Raw genomic sequence first — 27,207 nt, forward strand, 5'->3', positions numbered from 1 at the left:
GTTGTATTGTGATGGGGGGTGGGGTGGTTGGTTTTTTTAATTAAAAAAACCTTAGCAATTGACAAAGAAATCGGGTTTCTCTGTCTGAGTTTGCCCACTGAGGGTTCTGGTTATGGAACCGGTTTGCTATTTAAGATGTAGATCATTAAAGAACAAAGGCAAAATCATCTGTTCCAGCTTCCATGATAGCATGGAGATTATTCTGTATGTCTTATTTTTTTCATTGACTAAGCAAACTTCCTTAATGTTCAATTAAAGTATTTTAATTTTCAAGCAAAATCCCTTTAGGAGAAGAATTTTAATAAGCTTGTTCTCTTTTTCATTCCCAGCCCCTCACTGCATAGGTATTTGCTACAGCCATATGTTTCTGATACTGTACATTTCAATAGTTTCCTGGATTATGCACGGCATTTTTTCCATTTATGAAAACCTTTCCAGTTCTGAAATATAGTTACCAGGAAAATGCTTGTTTCACTGCATAGAAGGAAAAACCATCTTGAGTTAGCTGAGGCTTGGGGATAGATGCAGAAGGAAACTAACAGTATCTGTCATTTTGATTTACTGCAGAAGTCAACAGTTCTCTGACAGGAATCAAATGTGACTTGGTAATGTACAGTAAATGGAGACTGTGACAATTGATTTCACAGTGAAGATAAATTCTCATGAAATGAACATAATTGTATGTTTATGAAAAGGCTGCATTTGTGAAATAATTAAATTCTTTTCCTGTTACTTTCTAATTAAAATTTTAAAAAGGGAAAAAAAAAAGGAAAACCTCTTGGTGTGAAATAGATATAGTATTGCTTAAAGAATGGGGGGGTAAGTTTTGTTTCTCAGCAAACTAAGTAATTTATTTAAAGTTTTTGAGTGGGCCCATCTACTTAATTTATAGACTCCATGGAACACCTTTGGAGATAGACTCCTCTAGTTTACTTACCTTAGCAGTGTTAGATATTAAAACAAAGTATATTAGAGTGAGTGCCCTTTGACTCCTGGATCATTTTTGGCTATGTCCCTCTACGTGAGTCTGCCTTTAAGCAACTGAAGTTGAGCTGTAGGGTCAAGCAGCACATGTCTAAAGCTAAAGCTGTCAAGAAAGTGCTATTTTGTGTTGACCGTCCTTTTCTCCTCCACAGTAAACTGCTGGCAAGTCTTTTAGATTGGAAAAGAGATCAAGTATATTAAAAGTATTTGAAAATAATTATACTGTAGGAAAAAACCTAATGTTTGCAGTACCGCTGTAGAAAATAATGTGAAGTTGTGTAGATGTAGCCACTGATTGACTTTCTTAGGCAGAGCTAAGAATGGAGGAGAGAGGATTCTTGTCAGCGCCTGTGCTTACACACAGTAGATTAACCTGCGATGTCCTCATTGATGAATGTGTAAGACTCTTGTGCAGAGTTCAAGAACAAACAAAACAAATTCTGCCCATCCCAGAAAGTTTACTTTCCTTCTAGGATTTCATTCCAAACACTTTGCCTATTCCCCACATATTTCCTGTAAAAATTATTTGCTGATTGGTGTTGCTTCTTTTACCTAAGTATTGTAGTCTGGGACAAGAACTGTAGTCTTAAGTGTGCCTCTCTTTAGGATCTATGCAGTGGTCCCATCTCTCCCTAATTAAGAAGGGCAAGCAGTCATCATTTCTCATGATCTTGCCTGGTTGACTACAGGATCCACATGGCACTATTGTACTAGATTCTGTGTCATTCTAAAGTAGTCCTTTGCCTTTGCAGTAGAGTAGTTGCGCTTTTTTCCTGATTTATTGGTCAATAAATTGTATTACTGTATTACAATTCTATCTAAATACTACTTCTCTTTTAAGTAAAGGAGGAGTGATGAGTAAAAACTCTCTTCTTTTGCTACAAGCAGAGAAAAAGCTTCCCTTCCACCTTTTCTCTAAGTCTGGAGAGATGAATTCTCTTTCTTTTGTGCGAGAAGAGATTCTACTAGGTAAAGATTTTTGGTGTGTTAAAATGGTAGTAGGCTGAAGTGTTTGAGTTGGTGAATTTTCAGGCCTTTCCTACCAATACTGAGAGTAGCAACCATACAATGAGGAAGAGTTACCTGGTGGAGAGTCCCTTATCAGTAGTCTTTCTTATGTAGGAAGCTCTGTTCCTCTTCAGACTCATTCCTTTCCTTGGAGCCAAAAAAGCAGAACCAGTGTGTGAAATTCTCCCTTCCTTGCAGAGGAAGATGCCACCAAGTCTCTCTGTCTTTTACTTTCCTGCCCAACCAGGACCCAGATGAAACTGAGTAACAGTGTTGCTTTCCTCACCTCTATGGTTCTGTATGATAGGGTGATGTGAGGAGCAAATTCAAAGCACAGAACTGTTCCTGTTTGCCTTCACAAGAATAGGTTCCTGAGAGCTAAATGCTCCTCAATAATCATGAAGCAGTGTGACAGAACCTACCATCCCTCCATGGGAGCTGACGGAGGCAGCTTGAGGGCACACAATAGGACTGGAAATAGAACTGCCAGATGATAAATTTTAGCTACCAGGTCCTGCGTACACTCTGACTGTCAGGAATCATATTGCACAAGAAACTGCATTGTCTAGTAGGACCCAGGAAAGTATGCTATGTCTACTCAGTGAAAAGTACGACAGTTTCTATTTTGGGTGCGTGTTGTTGGCTGAGCGTTGGTCTAGAAGGGAACTGAGCACAAGTCTTCTCTGGGACTCCAAATGCACTAGAGCTTTAAGTACTCAATTTCTTCTTATGGACAGCAACTGGTTAACTGCTATCCATATATAAGGGAAATTGGGCAAGAGCCAAAATAAAGGGAACTAGTGAAAGGAGACCGGGTCAGAGGAGGTGTTGGATGGAAGCCAGGCTAAAGGAGAAAGCCTAAGATGAGATGTATGTTTAGTTACTGTTTTTGAATTACTCAGCTAAGCCCCAGGAAGAGCTGGACTGTAAGCTATTCAGAGCCCTTTCTGTTAGAAATGGAAGAATGAGAATCTATTTAATTAAAAAACCCCACAAATTTAATCTAGGAAAAAAGCTGCTAATGTTTGTAAACAAACTTATAAGATGCTTGTGAGTATAATATTTAAGAATAGGAAAAACATACAAACCCAAGGAATAACTAGCCTTTAGCCCCCAGGTCCATTCCATATTTAAAAAAAAAAAAAAAAAAAAAAAGGTTGGGTTTTTTCTGGAGTATTTCCTTTTTGTCATTATTAACAAGAATTCTTTGTATGATAAATAAAACATAGTATGGTGGATAGGTGGTGCAGGTACTGAGGTTTAAAACTGGTATTACAGAGCAAAAAGGGGTTCTCAGGGAAAGAAACAGCAATGCCAAACCCATACCTTAAATATGATAGTTACACTGTACTTAAAGAAAATTCCCTAAGTGATCGTGTGGCATCTGAAATGTTAGTGACACCTACCAGAGACATGGGTGTTTTTAAGCATGGGCCAAGTCATGGCTGGTAAACTTGACTCAGCCTGCAGGACAGCTTCACCTTGCCTGCTCACTGTGACCCAGCAAGGTCTGGTCCCCACTGCCCCATCCAGAGAAGCACAGGACTGGAGCAGAAGATGTGCTCCCTCCATGCGTGATGGGGCTCTGACAGCTGTGAGCAGCTCTTGCGTCTGTGTGGCCCCAAGGCAGGTTCCAAAACACGCTTCCATCCCTCACCATGAAAAGGATCAAACCTTCTTCAACAGGGAGTTATGGAATATTTTAGTGCCAGTTGCTGTTACTACTGCTGATTTTGGCCTATATGATGTTAGTTTTGGCTGCATTTCTGTTCTGGATTACATATAGAACTTTAGATACTTCATTGTCCAGGCTTGGCTATGTACTGATCAGCACATCTTCTGTTCATTTTCACCTTAAAATTGTGTGTTTGTCTGTGTGTATTTGTGCATGTGAACTTGAAAAGATCCCTATACTTCTGGGAGACCACTTCCATGAGTTAGGTGGTAAAATCCTTAAGTGGTATTATTTTATGACATTGTCTCGGAGATTGTCTCTTTGGCTTTTCTGGATACTAAGAAAAAATCTTCAGAGACGTGTAATTAATTTTAATTAGCATTCACATTGGACTGATCTGAAATGGCACGCCTTGATAGAAAATGTTAGTCATTGCTGTTAACTCAGAGCAGATGGTCATTTTTGTTTCTTTAAAATATATGATTTGCAGAGCTTCTAGTAGAGCTTTCTTGTATGAAAAATAGTGCATATATTCAGAGCACCCATTGTGGAACTACAGGTGTCTAAAATGGTAGACTAAGACTAAGGTTGAATAAGCAGCATGTGTACAGTGGATTTGCAGGTTGAGTAAGTAGAGAACATACAGTGGAGTTTCATCCAAGATTATCTTTCCCAATTGTGCATGTATATTTGGAGTATCTGGATTCTGTTATTTTCTCCCTTTTTCATTGTAGGTGACTATGAAACCCATATTCTGTACGATTCCATTTTCAATCAAATAAGAAATATCTAAGAATTGAATCTTTTGTGTTTTTCATGGAATAAAATTGGGCTGATTTGCATTTGGTTCCAGATTTTTAATGTTCATTTTAATTCTGCTTGCATCCTAATAAAAAGACCAGAAGTTTACAAAAAACCCCAAACATTTGGATGATAAGCACAGTTGTCTGAAATCTCTGTAAAAGAAGATATTCATTTATCTTTCAGTCTGTGACTAGCTTCACTCGCTTCAGTGCAACTGCTTCAGTTAAATATGGTTTTATGTTCTTTGCAGGACTAAAGTGGCTTATAGGCACAATTCTAAAAATTTCACTAATATTCTTGCTCTGTAATTGCTGTTCTGTCTCCTCCCATATTGGCAAGAGTAATCACATGCACATGCAGTATATCTTTGTCTACTGAAATGTTCCAGATCCAACTCAGTCTAAAAGCTGTATATGCTCATGGTTAATATGTGGATATGCATTAATACATATGCATGCATATTAACTGGGTTTGTAATGTGTCTACAGTGGTTGCCCTTAAGTCTTTCTAGGTTTGTTGGAGATAAATATTCAACCTTATCTTAGTATTAATTAATTGCAAGAGAAGAAATTGCAAGAGATACTATACATCTTGAGGTCTAACAGTTGAGTTTTCTCAGATGGCGAGCAGTTTTTATGTGCTGCCACTGTAGAGGGAAACCTATTGGTATTGCCTCCACTGTGGCAAGCAACTAGAAAGTTCGTTGTTTGTGATTTTCAGTTGTGTGTTATTCACCTGTCGGTCCTGGATTGTATAGTTCTGCTGTTTTATAGGTAATCAAACCTTCCCTATGCAATGTTGACAGCCTAGGCTTCAGGACTAGTGGGACAGGAATCTCAGTAACTCACAGCCGGGCTCAATCTTCAGACTTATTTGGCACTTCTCTGTTTCCTCTTGTACGCTTTCAAATACATTACTCTATTCCTGCATTTTCATGTTAGGATTATTCTGTGATGGGAGGGGTTAATGAAACACCTATGGACAATGTAAACATAATTTCTGCATTAGAAAGTTCACTTTGGGCCCTGAAAATATATTCCTTTGTAAAGGAATCCAGTGTGCTGGAACAAAGATAATAGTAAAGTGAAGAAGTTGTTGGGTAAGCAAACTCACAGCTAGATGTCTGCTGGACTTTCAAGTAATGGGCCTGGTCTAGAAAAACTATGTCCTGAGTGTGGAACCATTCCGGAATCGGAAGTGACGCTTTTAGTCCAATTGTCTGGTCATCTCCAGAAGCAATCATATTGTGGTTTTCTGGAATGCCGTTCTTGAGGTTAGTTTATTTATTTGGAGTATAATAAAACCTGCAGATAACAAATGGTAATATTTTGTATTTTTTACTCTGGGGAAAAAAAGTAGTGTTATGTTACTTTCCAGTAATGCCGCTGTGTTTTCATGTACTATGCAGGATATTAAATCACAATGATGAGACTCTACAGGACGAACCAGCACAGGTAGATGTGGTATTTGCACACAGCTTCCCTGTTTGTGTGTTCACGTTTAAAAAATGTTAAATATTCAAGGGAAATTTTGCACACAAATTGTCCTTCTAGGCATGTTCCCATTTATTGTATCTGTTTTGTTTCTACGGTCCCTTAGATTTAAAGATGCCTGAATATCAACAAGATTTGTACTATTGAGAGTTCATCTTTTTTGCTTCTTGGTATCCTGTATTATATCATTCTCTTTGATGTATAACATCCCATTTAGCTGCTATAGAGATGACAATGAGAACATGACCTCACTGTATTCCATATGGAGTGAGTAGGTGAGGACTGAGTAGTAACTGTTTCTGTGCTGATATCTTCAGCAATTTTAAAAAGTGGAAGAGAGAACAAAACAGAAAATCTGAATTGTTTTCAAGAACGCTTTTAGAGCTTTCCATGAGACACCAGTGGATTCCTAATGGGTAAAACATGTTAATGTGTTTTTGTAAGATTCCACTAGTAACAGAAAAAGGACACACTCTTTTCAGAAGTTACTTTGGCTTTTTTTCCTTTGAAAAGTTCCTGTGCCTGTCAGCCTTTCTGGAAGGCAAAGGAGGTCTAGTAGCAAGGAAGCTGATTTGGGAGGCAAGCATCCATTTACCTACCCTACTGTAAGCTTCCTATGAGTTCTGGCTCAGTGTTTATGTCCTTCAGTTCCTCATTTATGCTGTGAAGCTGAAACCTGTGTTCCTTTCTGGTGGTGGTGGCGTAAGATTAGCTACACTAAAATGGTGGACCTCTCAGATACTATAGGGAGAGGGGCCTCAGAGAGCCGGAGACATCAGTCACTGGGCCATAAGGTGTCCCTAGACCTAGGAAAAGTCTTGATACAGAGATAGGAATGCAGGACTGCCAGCTCCCATCTGTTCAAAGCGGTTGGCTAAAATCCCTTTTCCTACAGCTACGCTTGATGTAGCAAGTCACTAAATGCCAAAAAGTTTAATATATAACATGACAGTCCTGAAAAAATGTTTTCACAAGGTGGTGTCATGTTGTTTTGCTCTTGCAGATAAGTATTTTTGGAACTTCCCTATCGCTGTGTTTTACAGCCTTTATTTGCTCTATTGTTATTTTTAGTCATCTTTTCTGAGAGTACCCTTTTACCATTTCAGCTTCCTATTTCTTCAAAGTTATAGCTGCTTAGTGAACTTAGCCAAAAAACTAATCTCAGTAAAAGTTTCTCCTAACAATAAATTAAAGCATTTTTTTCTCTGGAGATTTCATTTTACTTCTCTTTTTATTTTTATTGATTTCTTTGTTTTGTTCAGTAAATGTTGACTTGGAGTTCCACAATATTGCAAATTGAATAAAATTCAAGTGTTTTGTCATCAGTTCAAGAGAACGGCATCTGAGGAGATCATCCAGGCTATTATTTGCCTTAAGGCAGGATTAATACATTTGGAGTCAGGGAAGAAAAAGGTTTAACTTTACATTTCTAATCAATAAAAAAATCCACAGAGCTTTCAATCGTTCATACTGTCAGTGGCTTTGCCTAAACTATAGGATCTGACCCTTCAGTGTCTCTTTGACCTTTTAGTGTCTCTTTGTCCCTTTGCGGGCTGGTTTCTCTGGGAGGGAAATGGGGGTGTGCTGCCCTGAGCGGCACTGAAGCACACTCCAGTGGCATCTCCGATCCGGATGCTCGAGGAGTAGTGCAAGCCCGGTGCTGAGCACGCCTGCCTGGCTGCTCAGATGTAGCAAGATGTAGCCGCTGAAATTGGTGAGAATTATGTCACTAACATAAGGAAATCTGAGTATGTCCTTTATTCTTTGCAGTTTTGAATGCAATCTATAAGCCTGCTAAAAATACCTGATTTCCCTCTATTCAGAGGTGGGTATACTCTGGTTGCCATACTGTGGTTTCACAGCTGATAATTTAATGATTAGGTGTCATGGCTGCTTCATGCTCAGGCATGAACACTTACTGTTCAATTACAATTTTTCTGCCTGTTTTTTATCTGCTTCCTAAGACTACCCCTAAAAAGCAAGGCTAGGAGCTGTCTGGTGACATTGTTGGAAAGTGAGAAGCACTTCTGTGAGTGGGAATTACATCAAGTCGGTTGTATTCCGGCAGTGTGATGGTGAAATCCCACCAGTCCCTGAATGCTAAAGAAATTTGTCTAGGCAGTGATGATAATAGCTTTATTTCCTGGTTCTATATTGTATTCATTTTTTTTCCTCCTCAAAATATGTGGCAGAAATGACCTCTGTAGTTGCATGATGAAACCAAAGGACCCCTTGTCATTGCTGTCTTTGAAAGTGAAATAATCTCCATCAACCTCCCTCCCCACCCCCACTCCCCCTTCTCCATAGCTTGCTAAGGAAAGAAACAGTCTGGTTGCGATGGAAGATTGATTCTTGTGCAACTGTTAAGATCTAGCAGAAGGTGGTTTCCTAACCTTTGTCAGTTAAGCTTGTCACCTTTCCTAAAAAGACTGTTGGCTGACAAATTTACAGCGATCTGGGCTGTACATAGAATTTGAATTTGGAAACTAATGGCTAAACCGTAAGGGGAAAATCTGTTCTGTTTATTGGAGAATTTACAAGTACCACCTTCCTACATATTATGTATTTTTCCTCCTTTCTCTTTTCTTCCATTAAGTGATTCCCTATATTTATCTAATTATATGAATTACCTGCAAGAGGTGTTATTAAAACATATCCTGGTTTTCTTACTACGACGGCAGACATCAGAAGTTTGTTTTGTTTGTTTAAAATATCTGATTGTCATTGGTTTTTTTCCTCTTTTACTGATGATGTCTAAAAGCTAAAAAGGGTATGTAATGCACTGAAAGGATTTAACATGGGAAAAAGTTGCATCGTTAATTATTTTGATATTTATTGCTTACAGCAGCAGTCACAAGACATGCAGTTTTGTTGGCATGTCTTACGTGTTTGTCCTCTGCATCACACCAGCCTTTTTTTCCTAGAAGTGCTCCATTTTGGCAAAAGCTGGAAAATTGATTTTAAGTAGTTTCACGGTGCTTTCAGATGATTATTATTTCCAGAGCTGTGCTGTAGCAGTCTAAGATATTTTTAAGTACTCCATGTAATTATTAAACAAGCACCTGTCCCATAAACTCTGTTGGCCAAAACAATTACCAAGTAATTGCTGATCCGAAAGGATTTTTAATTTAAAATGCTGTGTGCATGACACAGAGTAGTAAAATGCTAGTTTTACAATATGGTGCTCTTTGTTCTAGGAACGTTTACAAGGATTACCGTTTCCTTGAGCTAGCCTGCGACTCCCAAGAGGAGGTGGATAGCTGGAAGGCATCTCTGCTACGAGCCGGTGTCTATCCTGATAAATCCTCAGTAAGTTAAACAGCTCACTAGTTTTCCAGTAGCTGCTATGTTTGAGTCAGAAAAAACAATCATATCATCTGGGAAAACACAATGTCTGCAGAGATATCTCAAGAAATGGTAGCCTTTTCATTGCACTCTTCTGTGGCAATTTTGAAATATTCATAATGAAATATTTTAAGATCAATTTGTGTGTCAAACCTCAATATTAAAAACAAAAACAACACAAACCAAACCTTCCAAAACGTTATTAGTTGGATTTGTGTAGTAAAAGCATTGAGCAATTTGGGGTTTCCTGAGCTTCGTTGTTTCTGTTAATGTCTTCTAAGGTAAAGATGTGCTTTGAAGAGTTTATTCCCTCAAGCTCTGTATTACAGAACTGGCAGAAGCATTCCAGACAATCATGTATATTTATTTTACCGATTCACTGCATGTTTTTTGTGTATAAAACACATGCTAAACCTTTCCAAAGGCAGTTTTATTCAACTAATCATCATGTGGAGCAAATTGAACAGGATACAGTAAAAAAGCCTCTATTAATTTAACAGAAAAGACAGAAAGTTGGGAAATGGCATTTGCCCAACTACCATTTCATATTTTTTGGACTTAGTTATTTTGATATGTAATATCAAGTGAAGGTTTGAGGAGATGTATCCAGAGAGAAGGCTGACTAGCAAAAATACCTGTCATTTGAGCTTTTGAAAGTTTCTTTAACGCATGGTTCACCTTTCTTCAGTAAGTCTGCTGGTCGCTAAATTCCTTCAGCGGAAGATCTGTTCTGAGAAATGATGCTTTGATTTTGATGGAATTTGTTCGTCTTCCTGCTTGTTTTCCATGGGAAGGCCAGGTCCCTTGAGTCCAGGGTCTTGTGCTGTCTTCTGTCTCTTCATCTTTCTCTTCCTCATATTTCCCTTATACTTGTGATACCTCCATGGCTTCCAGTATAATTCTGCCTGCATCTCCTCCGGCTACTATTTATGCAAACAACCCTCAGCTTCCTCTCTTCATACCAAGTTTCAAGGCTACCATCAACAGATAAATGGGAGAATCCTTGAACTGCTGGATTCTCCAATTATTATAGGAATAAACAGTGATTATGATAATGATGATGATTTTTTAAGAATAGATCAAATAGAAGTTTAGCAGGAGACCTACCGAGTAGCTGAGACTTTACCTTCGTTTAAAAAAAAAAAAAAAAAAAAAAAAGAGACTCCTCCATATTATGTTGCCGGTCCCAGTAGATCACTTCCTACCTAAGACCATCAGAAGTCATTTTACAAGGATTAGTTACGGGAGGTTACCTAATTAATTACTAGGAACAAAATACTGTTGGGTTTTTGGTTTGGTTTTGGTTTTTTTTTTCTTGCTCAGGTTTTAATAATGATGTCAAAAAGCCTGTTGCTGCCTCTGGTTTAATCTTGTATTCTGTGACGTTTATCATATTCATATATGTTACTTTGTCTTTAAACAAGACAGACTAGTTGGATTTCTAAACTTCTCTTCTGTCTTCCTGTTTCTCCCTTCCCCCTAAAAATATTTTGTATTCAAAATATGTTTATAAAGAATTCTTGTTTTTGTTTAAAGTTGGTCTGTCAAAGGAGTCTTAGATATAAGATGAGAGACTTCCTTGAAAGGCACAAGATGAGAGACTTCCTTGAAAGACAAATGTAGAAGGGAGTCAAAATTCAGTTCTCCTTGGACCTGGAATTATCTTTACATTACAAAAAGAGTGAATATTATTGTTCCAAACCCCTGTAGCTTGAAATTCACCCAGTAGTCTATCAAGCTGTTCAGGAAAGACACTTGATGCTACTCTAGTCTTGCAAAGCACTTTGTTCCTACAGGACTAGAGGTCCAAATGTGGACTGCAAGTCTACTGTTAAAGTTTTGAATTTTGCAAAGCAAAAGCTCCAAGGCCCAGGGTACCTTAGAAGCTCCAGTGGAGCTTAAATAAAAATCAGCAGCATTTAAAATCCTGTGCATACTCCTCAGTTTCACACCTTCCTCTGACAATATAAAATGGTTTTAGAGACACCCCCCCAGTCTTTTATTCTCCTTCAAAGATTTAGAGACCGTGTTTTTATGTAAGAGAGACTGCCAGGAAATGACAGCAACTTGCATTTACTTCAGTGCTTCCCCACAGCTTTGCGATCCCAGAGTAAAAAGGCAAAGAGGTACCCAAGCCCCTTCACAAACTGACCTTCTCGCTCTTTTTCATGTGCGAGTCACAGCTGGTAACTTTGAGTATCCAAGGCTTTGGCACCAGAAGTAGAAAAATTGCTGCTTAGAAATGAAAAATAGATTAATAGTGCTGTAAACCTGGAATATTGCAGTGGTGAAGCTGGCCTGCTTTCTGTAACTTCCAGAGCAGTGTGCACAGCCTGGAATTTGAAAGCTAAGCTGTGTGCTTTCATTAATAGTTCTGCTGCTCGCGTACAAGGTTGCCGATGTAAAACCCAACGCAGTTGCGCCTAGCTGGGTTCCTTCTGCAGTGGCAGGAAAAGTAGGAATTTGTCGCTGAATTAAAGAGATTTGTTCTGAATTCTCACCAGGGGTAAATGTCTCAACTAAGAATATTAATTCTTCTGTTGTTTTTTTTTGTAGTGCTACTTAAAATTGTGTGATTACAGTGGTAATGGGGCTTAGTACTTACTGCCACTGATATGAAGTCTCTATTACTAATTTAATCCTGTAAGCTAAGTCCAAGGTTGTTGATTTTTAATTTTTCTTTTTGCCTAAACAAATCTCATGAATATATTAAAAATTAAAGGCCAGATATCACTCCATTCCTCCATTTCCTCGCTTTGTTTTGCCTGCCTTCCCTGGCCCTCTGCACATGGGGATGCACACTCACGTTCATACATTCACTCTCTTGTTAACTATCTTTAATCACCCTTCAGTGTTGCTCTATGAGCCCCCAAATTCTTTTGCAGTTTGCCAAGTCACCTCTTTCCCCCAGGACATGTGCTTTTGTCAGGACGTGGGCTTTGACAGCCACCCAGATAGCAATGAATCAGTGTTTTTATTTTTCCAACCCATATGCAAGTCAGCTTGCTTGATATAAATCACACTGTGGCCAATTCACTTTGAAACGGGATATCCATTTACCAGCTGACTTTACTGCTGGGTTTCTGGACTGATGCATCCAAAACCCTCCTTTTTTAAAAAATGACTACAACTTTGTGACTAACCCTTCCAGACTATATTCCTCAACTGTAGGCTGGTGTTTATTTTGGCTGACTTCCCACTGTGTAATATACACTGTTCATGCCAACTCATGGCAAAACTCACAATTAAAAAAAAATGATAGCACAGATGTTTGTCGTAACTTGCTCTGCACACTTTACCTTGCTAGTACCATCCATTCCTTTTCCCCTCTCCCCTTATGCCATCTCTTCCTTATTTTTATTACTAATCTAAAAGTTCAATATTTGCTTTTTAAAAAGCATTGGATCGTGAAACTTTCCATTCATTGGCATGTCGTAGGGAGTGGCTGGCATGCAAAGGTGAGCAGACATGTTTAGTGGGTTGCTTTGCGTACTGGAAGTTCAGTATTACCAACACATGAAAATCCCTCTGGCTTCCGTCCCATCCCTAGATCATTTCAGGCCTCATTTTCTCCCTTGTGTTAGTGTCCACTGACTTCCCAGGAGCTGCTCCTGATTTACACTGAAGGAAGCAGAAGTGGAATCAGAATGTTTGTGTAGAGAGGAAATTTTGAAAAACAGTGTGAATTTACAACTTTGCTGAACATATTAAATCCTTTGCGAACGTCCTGTGCTCCCCTGGAAGCTGTCTAACTAAAGGATTCAGTGAATGTTCTTTGAGTCAGTTCCTCATTTGGTTTGAGCTGTTTCCAGAACTGTACAAGTTAGACTGAATGCATGTAAAATAAATGTATCTAATATTTCTTTTTCTTCCCTCTTTCCTCCTTGCTGCATCCTGCAAAGGGGAACAACAGAGTAAGTTGTTTGTCCTTTTACAAAATCCTTTCGTATCCTGTCTGAAGGGTTTTGTCAGGAAAATTGGTTTCTCTTTTGGTTCACACAGCTATTGCCTGCATGTTCTTAACAGCAAACTCCTCTTAAAAATGTGGGTGCAAAAGTGTATTCTAGAAAACTATTAATGGCTCTGTTTTAATTTTGGGGAAGGAGATGTGTTAAGTGTTGCTGAGTGTTATTTTTTAAGGCAGTTCAGTAAGAATACTATAAAACAATATTGGGACCAAAGATTATGAAGGTATAGTAATAAAGACCTTTTGAGGAAAGGTTACTACAGTCTGATGAAACTCATTACAGCTGGCTTTTTTGACCATACATCAAAGCTTGTATTAATGGGCAGTTATAAAAACCCAGCACTAAAGTCTTAAATAACAGATTTGCTGGCGTTGTTGGCTAAGCTGAACTAGATCAGTGTACTGGCTTTGAAGGTGCCTTAAAATGGATGGAGGAGGGTGGGGTCAACATTTGACTTGGCTTCTAGACCCTTGATGTGTTCCAGCTGGACAGCAGCAGAAGGGTGTGGGGTGTGGAGAGGGAGAACTGAAATATGCATGGTAGGTTTTTTTGAAAGTAAGCAGCACATAAAAAGACAGTTTTGCTGATGTTGGTCTGATAAACTAATAATCAAGCAGTTCCCAGGGTTAGCACTTTTTTATGCCATTTTTACTGAGCTTAAGAATGGAAATTGCACATCTTACACTTTGGAATATGATGCAGAGAGAGTTTGTCATACCACAGAAAGAAGTTATACAGCTTTTGTGCTTTGCTTTTTCCCCCCCTTCCTGTTTTGGTATATTAACCCTTAGGAAGATGTATCTGGAGCATCAAAAGGTGCTTCAGAGCAAATGTTGAAAGTAGCCCCTGAAATATTGCCTGTAGCATCTCTTTGTGAGCTTGAAGCATTTCTGGGGTATTTGGGAAAGACCCAGGTGGGTTTTAAATGTTCTGAAGGTTGGGGAATTTTGTCTGCTTTTAATTTTTGTGTTTTTAACCAGTTTTTGATGACTTCTGTCTCCATAGTAGCTGGGCTCAGAAGCACCGAAAATCTTCCGTTTTGTTGGCCTGTCTGAGAAAAGGGGCTCTTAGTGTTGGGTGCGGAGGGGTTAAGAGAAGTGGTGTATTAACGGCATGGAGAGAGGGACTTTACATAGGAGGTGGTGTGAAATGTAAATGTTAACTGTGTACACTAAAATGTCAAGGTAATGTTTATAATGATTCTTTACGATATGCTGACTTAAGGCTTTGCTGCTGCAGTGGATGCTGATCTGATCTCCAGAGGAGAGAGGTTAGACTGTAGATGCTCTGTCAAAGGAAATGATGATAGATGGGGCACCAAAGAGCTCTTGGGGCTGGCAGAAACAGAGTCTGGAGGTCAGGAATTGCATGGACCAGCTTTGTTCTCCAGAGACCTGAGCTATGGGGCACCCCAGGGAGGTCAGGACCAGTAGAATCTGACATAGAGTTAGTTGCTAGCATAAGGCAGGATACCCATAAGCAAGTATAGGAGAAACCTGTGAGATGTGAGGATTGGTGGAGCTGTTAGCTCTCCTTTCACACTGAGTAAAGGGCAATTCTTGCTGTAGGTTCAGAAACGTTTTCCTGCTGGCCTGGGCTGTCAGCCAGAAGGTAACTCCAAAAGAAATCTGCAAGAATCCAGAAAACCATCCTGATCTTTCTCTTGGACCCTGTTCCTTGTAAGGATTCTTGTATCCTCATCTGTGTCCCCGCCATTCTCTTTCATACAGGTCATTCATGCTGGATTCTGGAGGTTACATTATCCCAATTAGACAGAAATAATCTGCAGCTGCCTGCAGGGGCTCAAGCCCCACAAACATCTTGAGATTTCTGCACTTAGTGGCATGGAAAATGAAATGGGTAAACCTGCGAGGTGACAAAAGTTTCTGAGAAGGGGTCGGGGAAGTGAAGAATGGCAGATTGAGGATGATGATGGTTTCTCAAAGCTTCTTATGCAGCTTTATGCTGCAAAGCTGCATAATCCTTCCTTACTATCCTGATACAGATTTACTGGGTAGCTAGCAGAGCTGTAACCCTCCTACTAGTGCTGCCCGGTGTGGCATTCATACTGTGGATCATGTCATATGTACATATGTAAAGATCCCGTACCCACCCACCCATTCAGATTGTGGCTGCTTTTATACCTCTGTATTTAGCTTTGCACTCTTACATTTACAAAAGTAAAAATAAACGTCGGAGTAATGAGTTCCTAAGAAAAAGGGGGGGAAGTGAAGTGAAGAGGGTTTATAATCGTCAGCGGACTACTAATCATTTTTATTTTTACTTTTTATTATTGCACAATCATTAATGTAAGTGAGATTTCTCACGTGGTTAAAGATAAATATATCTTCAAAAGCTTTGTTAGATAAAATCTGTAAATGGGTCGTGTAGAATGAGGTAATGGAGACCTACCTCATTCAGCAAGCACATGTTGGCAAGCCACATCTTACTAATATTAAAACTGAACTCCAGAGGAAGAGTGGAGCATTGTGCAGAATTGCACAGAGCATTGCAGCTTCAGTCCAGGTACTGAAGACAGAGGAGCTGATTGCTTCTGAGTGTTGTAATCCACCACTGAATTTGCTTCCTCCCCTGTGCATCTTCAGCACCCTCATTTAAAAAAACAAAAAAAAAATCCCCCCAAAATAGCCCTCCAGAGCCTGCTGTTTGAAAACAACACCAAAACCTGTAACATTCTCATGAAGTCCATCTTCAGTATGCTTCGAACATTGTTAGGTTAAAAGATTAGATAGATGCTGTGTTCTTATGAAATTTTGATTCCAAATCTCTAAGTACTCAAGCAGTAAAACAGCAACAAAAAAAAAAACCTCAAAAAACCCAAAGTGGCACTTACTAATATAAAAAAAATTCACCTTTCCTTTGTCATCCTTCAGCCCTGAGTTAGCCAATCATTTCTGCTTAATTTGAAGGATCAAACACTTTAATGCTGAGCTCAGGCTTGAGAAAATTCAACTTTGAAAATAAAAATCTGATTAAATTAATTTTTGTGGATAAAGTGACTACAGAGTTCTTATCTTCTAATTATTTTGCATTACTGTGCTTGCTGATACCCTTTACAAAACACGTAGAACTGAAATATATCAATCCTACATTCGCATCGCAGTTAGTGGAGTTGTCATAGTGCAGATAATACTGCGCATGTGAACATTCACTGAATGTACAGTCAGTTAGTGTAATTTAGTTTGAATTTTCTCTTGGGAAAAACAGAATTCCCTTCGAAAGGAGAAGGAACATACTCTCCCTGCCAGGTCGGCTTGCGTGTTATTCCTTAAAATACCTCTTGGTGACATATTAATTGCTTAGATTCAAGTCTTTCTTTTTTTCTTTCTTTTTTTTTTTCTTTTTTGAGTGGGGGGAGGGGGGTAGTTTTACTAAACCGAGATTCCAGATCAGCTACTTCATTAAGATGACCAGATGTCCTACTGTCTTCTGAGACAGTCCTGGAAAATGGGAACTTATTGAAGTCAGGATACTCGTTCTGCCTACGTATATGACAACAGCTTTCTTAGTTATCTATTTCATGCTTGGCTATTGACATGTAAATGCAGATATAGTGCCAGAAGCCATATGTATCTTTGCATTGTAATAAGGCTCTGATGCTTTCTTTTTCAAATTCAGCCATGTTTCTGAAGGGTCTGTAATTACCTCCCAGACATAAACTCTGACTCAGCCAGTTACTAGCTGTGGTGATGCTCTACGAGTGCCCCAGCCAGATTCAAACTGAAAGTAAGTGGTTCTGCTCTGGGATTGCTGAAGTCCATGTTCAAGCTAAGTTCCTAAATTAGAAAAAGTAAAGACTCATTTGGGTTTGTTGCATAGCAGTAAGTTGAAAAGCAAACTGTGCTGGTATGTCAGAAGGTAAAACGGTGTAGGCAGAAGTGTGCATTTACTGGTTTTACTTTTTTTTCTTTTTTTTTTCTTTTTAAACTAATATATTTAAGAAAAGGAAGGCATTGAATTCTAGGAAAAGAAGAATCCACTTCAGTTATGACTAAAATTGGCTTCAGGCCAACTAGGCTTAAAAATAACTTTTAAATGAAGAAGTGTTAAATTATTTTTTTTAAGTGGAAAAATGCCATAATTTTATAGACAGTGTTTCTTTTTATAATATATTTAAGAAAAGGAAGGCATTGAATTCTAGGAAAAGAAGAATCCACTTCAGTTATGACTAAAATTGGCTTCAGGCCAACTAGGCTTAAAAATAACTTTTAAATGAAGAAGTGTTAAATTATTTTTTTTAAGTGGAAAAATGCCATAATTTTATAGACAGTGTTTCAGTCATTGCTTCGAACAGATGAATTGAATTTTACAATGAAGTCACGGTGCAAAGGAGCAGACCAAGCGAGTGAGTGTGCATGCACATGCAGGCTGGGTCAAAAGCAGTCTAAAATACAGGGAGGAAACGAAATGGCAGACTGTTTTTCAGTCCCTTTCTTGCTGCCTCATTGTTTCAAGGCTGTGAAAACATGTTTCAGATAAAAAACTATCTTCTTGTTCTCCTAAATATTTACTAGTTCAAACAAAAACTAGATGCAACCTTGTTCCCCCAATGTTCCCTGAGAAACAGAGCAGCCCTGGTTTATATTCTTGTAAGAGTAAAATAATTGCTGGTACGAGAGAGTTAAAAATGTACAGGGGAAAGATTCATAGTATTGCATCAGTTGCACTGACTGTAACAAGATGCAGGCTAACGGACTGAATGATTTCAAAACCAGTCCCGGCAAAGCTGGTAACTGCCTATCAGGGGTCGGGGGTTCAATAGCTGTCACAGGGTTTTACATTTCTGCTATTAAATGGGGCTGCTGACATTAAGCAAACTCCAGGAAATTTAGAAATCAGAAAACATTTTTTATTTCTGTAATGTATTCATGGTGGGCTCTTTACTGTGCTTTTGGCAAGGCATCTGCATATTGAAAATATTTTTTAATTCTTCATTCTTTATGGTGCAGCTAATTTCTGCACCACTTCCACTCTGATGAAGGATTTCATTGAAGCTCTACAGAAAGGTGAAAACTCTCTGGCTGTGAAATTTCAGATCTTGGAGCACGAGTGTCAGCCTTATTCTGGACATAAAGTGAGATTTGCCCTGGGGAAGGCAGTGAAGGCGGCTAGCCTCTAAGGATGCCTTCCCAGCCCTGGTCAACGAGCGCTGAGAGTGGGCTGGCAGAGAGGAAGGTGCTTCTGGACCGTGCTGCACCAACCTCTGCCACAAAGGTCCTTTGGACTCAGGCTGATACCTGCAGCTGGAGTCCCTGTGTCTGCAGGTCTCAGAATAGCTGCAGTCAGGAAGGTCTGATTGCCCCTTTAGTGCAACAGTATGGGGTCACCCATGTGGGGGACCGAACAGAAGGGGAAACGCACTCACAAGTATCACAAGACTTTGGGACAATCCTAAAATATCTTCCTTGTCTTCCAAGTCAGTAATTGCCCAAAAACCTACTCCCGAGTAGTAATTGGGAGTAAATAAAAATTTGGAAGTTTTTTTTCTGCCAAAAATGTCAGCAGGCTCACCCTTCCATAGCATTTACAGTGTAACAGGAAATGTAGTCATTGGACGTGAGGGTGGAGGGCAGCTGGTGAACGGCCAGATACTTCTTTTTTCTCATTTACAGGGGAAAACAAGATGATCAGGAGAAACTGAATGCTCTTTTCCCTGACTCCGTTTTGGACAAAACCTAAGATATGCAATGTCTAGTCTGATACATAGTTCATTCTGGATTTCTTTAACCTTTCCTACCTATCTTTTTTTGTGAAGATAGGTTTATAATTACTTTCCATATGCCGAGTCAGACTCAAGTCCCATGTTCTGTGTGTAAAATCCCCCGTTCTGGAGCTGCATTCTCCACTCATATAACTCTCCTTCCATGATGTCGTGTTCCTGTTCTGTGATCACTCCTCAGCTCCCGTCCCACCTGTTTCCGAGATCTATTGTGGCCTTTGATTGACTGATGTCTTCCCTGTCCTTCTCTGTTGTATTGTATGATACTTGATATATCGAGTGCGCCGATTTTGGAGAATTGGGATTTCCCACTAGGAAGAGCTGGCTATGGACATTTTGTGGTGGTTGATCAGTGCGATTCTTCAGTGACTTTCATACCCTTGTTCCTAAACCCCCTGTTCCTGCAGTTGAGAAACAAGTGGTCTTGCTCTGTTTCCTTCACATTCTTTCTCTTTTAAACTCAACCTCTGCTTTTCCTCTTTTATAATTAAGTTATTTGTAATTCAGAGAGAGAATTATATGTCATTGAACGTGCTACTAAGTTCAAATAATGTATGTTAAATTATTTGGGTAGGTATAAGCTCTGTGGTGGGTAGATACAAAATTACCATGAGCTGTTATGTTACACAAGGTGTCAGGCCCATATCAGACCCTTTAAATAGAAGATATTCAAAATTTACAGTCATATTTGTTGTACATTATTATCTTGACCTGTTCAACAGTTGGGGTGGCAGCATACCTAAGGGCATTTAGGGAAATCAACTAAAGAAACTAACCCAGAGCATGGAAGATAAAGTCCATGAACAAAATTAGTCTTATGCAATGTAATTTGGTGTTCAGTTGTAGTTTGGTGGTTTAAAACTGCTTGATTTGTAGACCTAGATATTTTCCAGTGGAAGCAGGAACCTCCATATAATGAATAGAAGCCTTTCTAGTCACAGGCCAGTTGTCCCTAGCTGTGTTCTGCAGACACTGTGTAGAAGTAGTGTGTAGTTGCTCAGGACCATGGTCTGGAAACAACTGCTGTACCATAGTTCTAAATTATAGTTATTAAAGGTTATCTGGCTGATTCAGATAGCAAATTCTCAGAAGCACTGCGAGTGAGATTCTCCTTTGCTCTGCTGTGAGGGCAGTGAACAAATTGGCAGAGGCCACCCTTTTAACCACTTTTGCAGATGCATACAGTCAGGGATCCTCAAATAGCTCAACCTCTCGTTCACATCACCTGTGACCCAAAATGTGGCTGCAAACACTCAAGAGATGTGAAGTTTTCATGCCAGCTCTGTGCACCAAGGAGCTCTGTGGGCATAGTTCCTTGCTGTTCCTCAGCTGTGGACTTTGATGTAGGTAATGGTCTGACTCTATGAACAATGACACCAGCAGGCAGCTTTAAACGTGTCAGTGTCTAGAGCTGTGAGATTATACGTGAACCAGAGTTGGTATATTTATATGTGGGCCAATGTATGTCTCTGTATGTACATACAAGTAATCAATGTCCTATGCAAAGGTAAATTCTTACCCTCATTCATAGGGCTCCTTTACTTCTAGAGCAATGGCGTCTGGTTAAGGGCTCACTGCTGATTAAAATGTTAAAGCTAAGGCTAACAGTGAGAACAAAATACAGCATTGTCTGCAGTCCTTAACACCATCTGTGTTGCTCTTGGTATGGTGAAAATCAAGGCTCTTGCTTTAGGAAGCTTGTCCTTCACTTGTCTTCAATAGTTTGAAAACATTAACTCTCTATCTGTGCTCTTTGTTATATACTGCTCTGCAGAAAATATCCCTTAACCTGATGAGTGAATGCATATGCTCAGAAATGGTTTAATTGCAACCAATCTAGGTCATGGAAAGGCTGGAAGATGGGCATGGTGAAGTCAATGTTATCAACTTCCAGAGAGTTAGAATTTCACCCGTTGTGAGTGGGTGTGTTGTCCTTAGTGCTGTATGTTTTTAGGGGACTGTTGGTTTTTTTCCATGCTTTCTGTAGTCTGATTGGTGTTCTGTTAAAATAAAGTTCTCCTTTCCTAGAACCAGTCCTGGCATTGTCTGATTGGGGCTGTGATTTCTGCCCCATGTCATATTTCTTTTATTTAGTTCCATCTTATTTGTACAGTTTCTTTTGTAAGCCACAGCATGATGCCTTTCCAGCAGCTGTTTTTAATATTGTGAATAGATACTATTTGTCTAGAAGCTGCAGTTGTGGACCAGGATCCCATTTTACAAACTTAGAGTAAAAACATCATTCTTTGCAGTCAAAGAATGACATGAGAGAATCGATGGATAATTATGGAACAGTGTCCTGTCTGTGTTTTTTGTTAAAGGTTTGTCACTAGCCATTGACTGCCTCTGGAAACAGAGGGTCTTGAGGCAAACTATCTGTTTGTCACTGGTCTGACTAGCAGAGGACATGGGATTTAGGATTATTTTGTTACTAATGAATTCTGTAAAGCGGGAGCATGATTTCTTTCACAGGAGTTCTCTCTTCAAGCCTGAGAAGGCAGTAATAATGAGTGGTTTGGAGCGGGTTTGACAAGATGTCTTCATCTTTCGTTATTTAACAATACCTCACTCCAATGTCTTTTGAGTATGCAGTGATTTCTTTCTGCCTGTCTTTTAAGAACAAGTGGTGATTAATCCTCCTGTTCTGCTTATTTACCAGACTCTCTTCAATTCATCTCTAAAATTTGACAGTAGTTCATTTGAGTGTCTGTCCTTACCTGGTGGAAGCATCTCAGCTTAAAGTATGATTGGAAATTTGCTCAAGTGCTTTTGTTGGGTCAGTTGTTCAAGTGATTTAAAATCAGTAATCCTTGCGAAGTAGCCTAGATGTAAGCATGCATATGAAGTTCTCCATCCTTTTGTTTCAAAGGATTTTACCCAAGACAGAGTAAGTGTGTGTGTGTTTTCAAAGAACCCTGGTGTCTTTGCTCAGGTACGCTGAATGGGTTTCCTTTAGTGTATACAAGTATCAACATTTTTCCCATCAAAATTCAGATCTTTTCTGATGGGATCCCACTAGGGAATTGCATGTATTTCTAGGGATCTGTGTCTAGAATAATCTGTGATTATTCCTTCCACGTCTGGATCTCTTGACTGTAGACTACTTCACTCTCCCTTCGTAGACAGTGGGTCCTTGGAAGCAGAAGCTCAGCTGTCCTGAGTGCCAGGTTCCTAGGTAATTGTCTATGGGCAACATGACAGTAAAGCAAGGGAACTCAAATTTACAATGGAGTACTTAAATACACATCTTTTCTATGGTAAGGCTCAGGAATGTTGCCATTCCATGAAAGACAAAAGGATGCAGCACTTCTCAGTGTGACCTGTTCCTCTTTTGTGCATTGCCGGGTTTTCAGGCAAAGTAATTCCTGCCTATGCTCTTTCTAGTTGAATCTTCCATTTTGGATGTTGGAATGGTTTACTTGGCCTAAAAGATGCTCCTGTTCTAAAGCAGTTACTTATATCTTACTTGCAGCTGCATTTTTTTTCTGTGCGAAGCCCTTGCTTCTTCAGTATTGGTGGCCTTTAGGCTGCTCTTTCATAGCTTTTTATAAAATATATTTCATTATATATAGAAGAATATTAAGCTATCTACCAGAGTTTACAGATAGTCACAAATACCTGAAAGGTTGTCACAAATACCCTGTTCCTTCCAAATTCAACCGCCAACTGACAATGGAAAATTACAGTTCAAATATCAGTGATGCTACCTCTTTTGTTGCTGAGCATTTTGGTAAAAACACTGCTTTACTATGGTAACTCCACAATCCCTTGGGAATGACTCTTCAATGCTTCCAACCTTCAGTTTTTTTCTTGACAAGTTTCTGGCTATATCCTGGAAAATTTCTGGAGTCTGCTATGGATCTACAGCAGCTGAAAATACGGGGAGCAGCATAAACTAAAACATGTTATGTTCGGTATAAAAAGGAGTAACTTTGGGCAGGGGAGGTTTCCAGTGCAGATTAAAATGTCCGCATTCACACTTAACAAGCTAAAAACTCATTAGAGAGCGAGGTAAAATTACTAAGAAGTTGCTACAAAGTTTCCACTCTGTCCTGGACATCTGCAAAAACTAAACGGCTTTGCTACAGAACATACCCTCTGCTTGACACAGAATGCTTTTGTTAATATTCCTACCTGGAATCTCCAACAGTAGAGTTTTTTAGTCAGTCCAAGTTCAGGCGTCACGGTGTTCAGATCTGGTCATTTGTTTGGAAACCACTGTAATTTCTCTTATTTTTATGAACTTACTTTACTGAGTTTAAAGTCTCTTTGCTAGAAGATATGCTTAAAAACACACAACATGCTTCCAAAATGTTGTGCTAATCAAAAAAAAAAAAAAAAAAGGAAAGAAAATGAAAGAAAAAAACCCCTCTTAGCCAAAGAAGTTATACATTGCAAGTTATATCCATCCCTTCTTAAAAAAAAAAAAAAAAAGGAAGAAAATGAAAGAAAAAAACCCCTCTTAGCCAAAGAAGTTATACATTGCAAGTTATATCCATCCCTTCTTTGGATAGAGTACTATTTCTTGCACAGCCTGCTGTGTGTCTGATAACATATTCCAGAGAGGCTGTGCATGCAGCGAGCTTTTCATTCAGTTTCTTTGGGCGTAGTACAGCAGGATATTTGAATCCGTAACGTTTAGTTATAAAAGATGCAGAATGTATTGAAATCCAGGCATTTATATATCTTGAGAGTACGACTGCATGTAGTCAACAGAGAAGCACTCTCCAATGCTGTAACAAAAAGCATTCTTTTCACATTTCTTCCCAGTTTGCATTAGACATGTCATACAAGAGCTAGAATATGAGGCAGACTTTGCAAGCAGCCACGGCAGTTCTTACTGTTTTTTGGGTTTCCCAAAGAGAACTGTGCTCAGTAGGTTGTTCTGCTGCCAAAGGTTTTATCATGTGGACGAAGTATCGTAACGGAACAGACAACACCATCTTCATGTGTTTTTAGACATGTTATTTACTGGGGTTTCCCTGAAGAAAGCTTAGGGATTTTTTCCTTATGAGTCACTAACCAAGTGATTGTTTTTATATAAACTTTCCTTCAGCTGGTTAGAGTTGGAACACAGTGTCTTCTGCTCCTTCTGGGGTCTGACTTTTCTCTTAATTTCTTTTAATAGTTGTTCCTGCAGCCAACAGGATGGTTCGAACCTCATGGCCTTCCCCTGCACCCTCTCTGAGTTCCAGTCTTGAAAATCGCTGGTCTAGCCAGCAGAAGTGCTGGTGGCAATCACTATTTGTGTGTAATTCCACTTTTCAGCTTTCTACCTTGTGGTGCTTTTTCAACTCTGCACCTTACTTGCGGCTTAGGGAGAATGTGCTGTTGACATTAGCCAAACTGGAGTTTGCATGTGCTGAAGTTAAAACAAAAAGTTGATACTTGATTTCAGCGGCATAAAGGTTAAAATCTGTGAAGTACTGTGTTTCCATAATAGAAATCATTAAAGCTGGAGAGACACACGCCTTCTCTTACATACCCCTGAATCCTTTCCCACCCTCCTTCGGTGGCTGCAGCAGAGTCGTCTTTTGCCAGCGGAGTGGTGCAGAGTCACTTCTAATTACCTCCTTCCACTGCTTTTGATTTCAAGCCCAACTGATGGCGCCAGGGGCTGAACCACAGGGAGATCTCCAGGCAAGTCCTGCCTATGTCAGGCAGCCTTGCCAGGCAGATGCTATACAGCCCGCTGCACTTCCTTGCGGTGTTTTTTTTATTACATTTTAATTTTTTTAGCCTGAGACAGTAGCTATGTTAAAATCTAGTAACTCTGTAATGCGCTTGTACATGTGAAATTCAAGGTTATGGTCACCAACTTCTCTTCCGCTCCCTGACCTCACTTCAGATGTTTATACTCTGCTTGTATGTGTATGTAATTATATGTATGTGTGACTTCACAGGTAACGTATCCTGTATATACAGATTTGTTAAAATGCATGGCATTATTTTAAGCCAAGAAGTATGCAGAGTTCTTTGAGTCTTTTTCATAACCCAAGATTAGATTTCTTTATTTTTACAGGAACAGGAATGGTTTAGCTGGAATGAAATGTTCATTCCACTGCATCATTAGCTACAGGCAATCTTCAGTTGAAGCCTAGCCCATTTTTCATGCTAAATCTCTAATAGTTTGACTATTAATCAACATGTAGGATGAATTTCTGGGGCTGAGAGAGCTTGTCTGCATGCCTGTAATTTAAGCTGAACTCTTTTTTTTTTTTTTTCCTTATGAAAGGAAGGTAGCCAGAAAATAAATTATATTTTAAAGAGTTCACCTCCTTCTCACCCCATTCTACCATTCTCCTTCTGATAAACACCCCAGAAGTTTTCACTAGACGGATACGGAGATTTAGCTGGAACAGCAGATCGTCAAATGTGTCATTTGATCCTCCAATAATTCTAAAGCAACCTTCTGTGAGATGAGACTATTCATTGACATGGTGATTGTCTCAGGTGTGATACTTAGTACCAAAGGTCCAGTCCAGCTTGCTTTTATCAATTTAAATGTTAATTTTAGGGTCTCAGATAAAGTTTTTCCTTCCCTTCTCCATTACATGGAAGCTGTAACCAGCAGCCTACGTGATAACGGGAGCATCAAGATCTTTAGTCAGCTGTTCACCTGCCTTTTCAGCTGCCTGCTTTTCTCACACAAGGGTCACGCCCTCTTACCAAGTTGGATGAAGGCTTCTGGAAGGGTGACAGAAGGTGACAAGTCAACCCATGGGACCAGCTCACTGTACTGACCGTGACAGTTTCTGTTTGGCGGTCCTGCCCTTCAGATCTCTTCATGGCCAGGCCCCTCTCCTCCCTACATACAAGCCCGTATAAGATGAAGATTCAGGGGACTGATCCTCCAGTTCAGAGGCAGGAATGGGAAAATTATGCTTGGAAGGGCAGGAATTGTTTCCTTACATTGCTTCTCTACTCTAGTCTGACCATGCTCCCTAAATCGCTCTGCACAGACCTGTGGAACATGCAGTAATTCTCCAGTCCCCAGTGAAGAAAGTGGTCAAACAACAGTCCCCATGCCCAGTGGCTTCTTAAGAAAAGTCTTTTCCAAAGGCCACGTTCCTCTTTTCCCAGGCCCAGTAAGCAGCAGAAGCAGCTTTGGGTCGATCAGTGTGTGCATGGGAGTTCTTGGAGACCACTAACCAAATATCTTCACTCTTTCCTCCCAGATACACTCCCCAGCTTAATGGGAGAGCTGATGCAGAGCCCTTTCCAGCTTGGAGGCAGGGGAGCATGGTTTGGAACACAGACAAGGACCTTGTGGGGGAGGAAGGAAGAGAGCCATATAGTTCATATAAGATGCAGAGCTATTTCAATTTAACTGTCTAGGGCTCTCAAAGACTGCAGTGCTCTGCCCTGTGGAGGCTGAAAAGCAGTTTCAATGCTATTGTGATAAAATCCTCTTGTTCTGGCCATGCAGTTTCATTTGACTCTTAAGGAAATAGTGCAGCAACCCTGGAAACAAGGGAAATGTAAAGCGTTATCTTTCACCAGAAGGCACATAGCCTCCTCCATCAGTGATCCAGACAAGATTGCACCAGTACCGTACAAAACGGTGTTCCCTCTATTGAACCTGCATTGCTCGTAACAGAGACTACCAAATCATTTGGTCTTTTCACAGCCACATTATACCAGTGTCTCAGAATTATCTGATGCTTAGTTAGAGGTGTTTGGTGTTTCTTTTCCTTTGTTATTGCTAGCGGATGAGCTCCCGGTCCAGCGCAGCAACTGTCATTAGTCTGGCAGCATATAACTATTACTTTATCTTGTTTCTGTTTTTTCAGTCCTTGAAGTTATCCATGTCTTCCAGGACACTGTTCAATCCCCCATTCTGTTAACAGTACCTCACAATTTTGTGTTAATGGGCAGAAACAAATTTATCTGGCAAGTTCACGCTATTTTATTTCTGTAAGACTGATCCATCAGACACTTTGATGGTGAAATCCTTCAAGACTGCTAGTTCTTTTTCCCATGTTAACATTTATTTATCTGTTAGACACTTTTTTTACTGTACCATTCTTGCATTAATACTCATCTTTATAAACTTAATTGCCAGTCTCCTAAGGGTATCACTTTGCTGAACCAAAGATCTGTCAAGTTTCCCTTAGTCAGAAAATCAGTTAACTTATTGAGTCTGGCATGCTCTGCCATCTATCTATCTTTTTTTTTTTTTTTAATTTT

At 39.6% G+C, this 27,207-nt stretch overlaps 1 protein-coding gene across 1 annotated transcript in view; it reads left to right on the plus strand.

The window, feature by feature from the left end:
- DNM3 (dynamin 3) overlaps window positions 1-27,207 on the plus strand; it is a 167,484-nt gene that overhangs the window by 101,706 nt on the left and 38,571 nt on the right. Inside the window, 2 exon segments of the mRNA XM_019470486.1 lie at window positions 9,162-9,273; window positions 13,212-13,223. Coding sequence (XP_019326031.1) covers window positions 9,162-9,273; window positions 13,212-13,223 — 124 coding nt within the window.

The sequence above is a fragment of the Aptenodytes forsteri genome, unplaced genomic scaffold (genome assembly GCF_000699145.1).
Source record: "Aptenodytes forsteri isolate BGI_AS27 unplaced genomic scaffold, ASM69914v1 Scaffold95, whole genome shotgun sequence".
NCBI classification, from domain to species: domain Eukaryota; kingdom Metazoa; phylum Chordata; class Aves; order Sphenisciformes; family Spheniscidae; genus Aptenodytes; species Aptenodytes forsteri.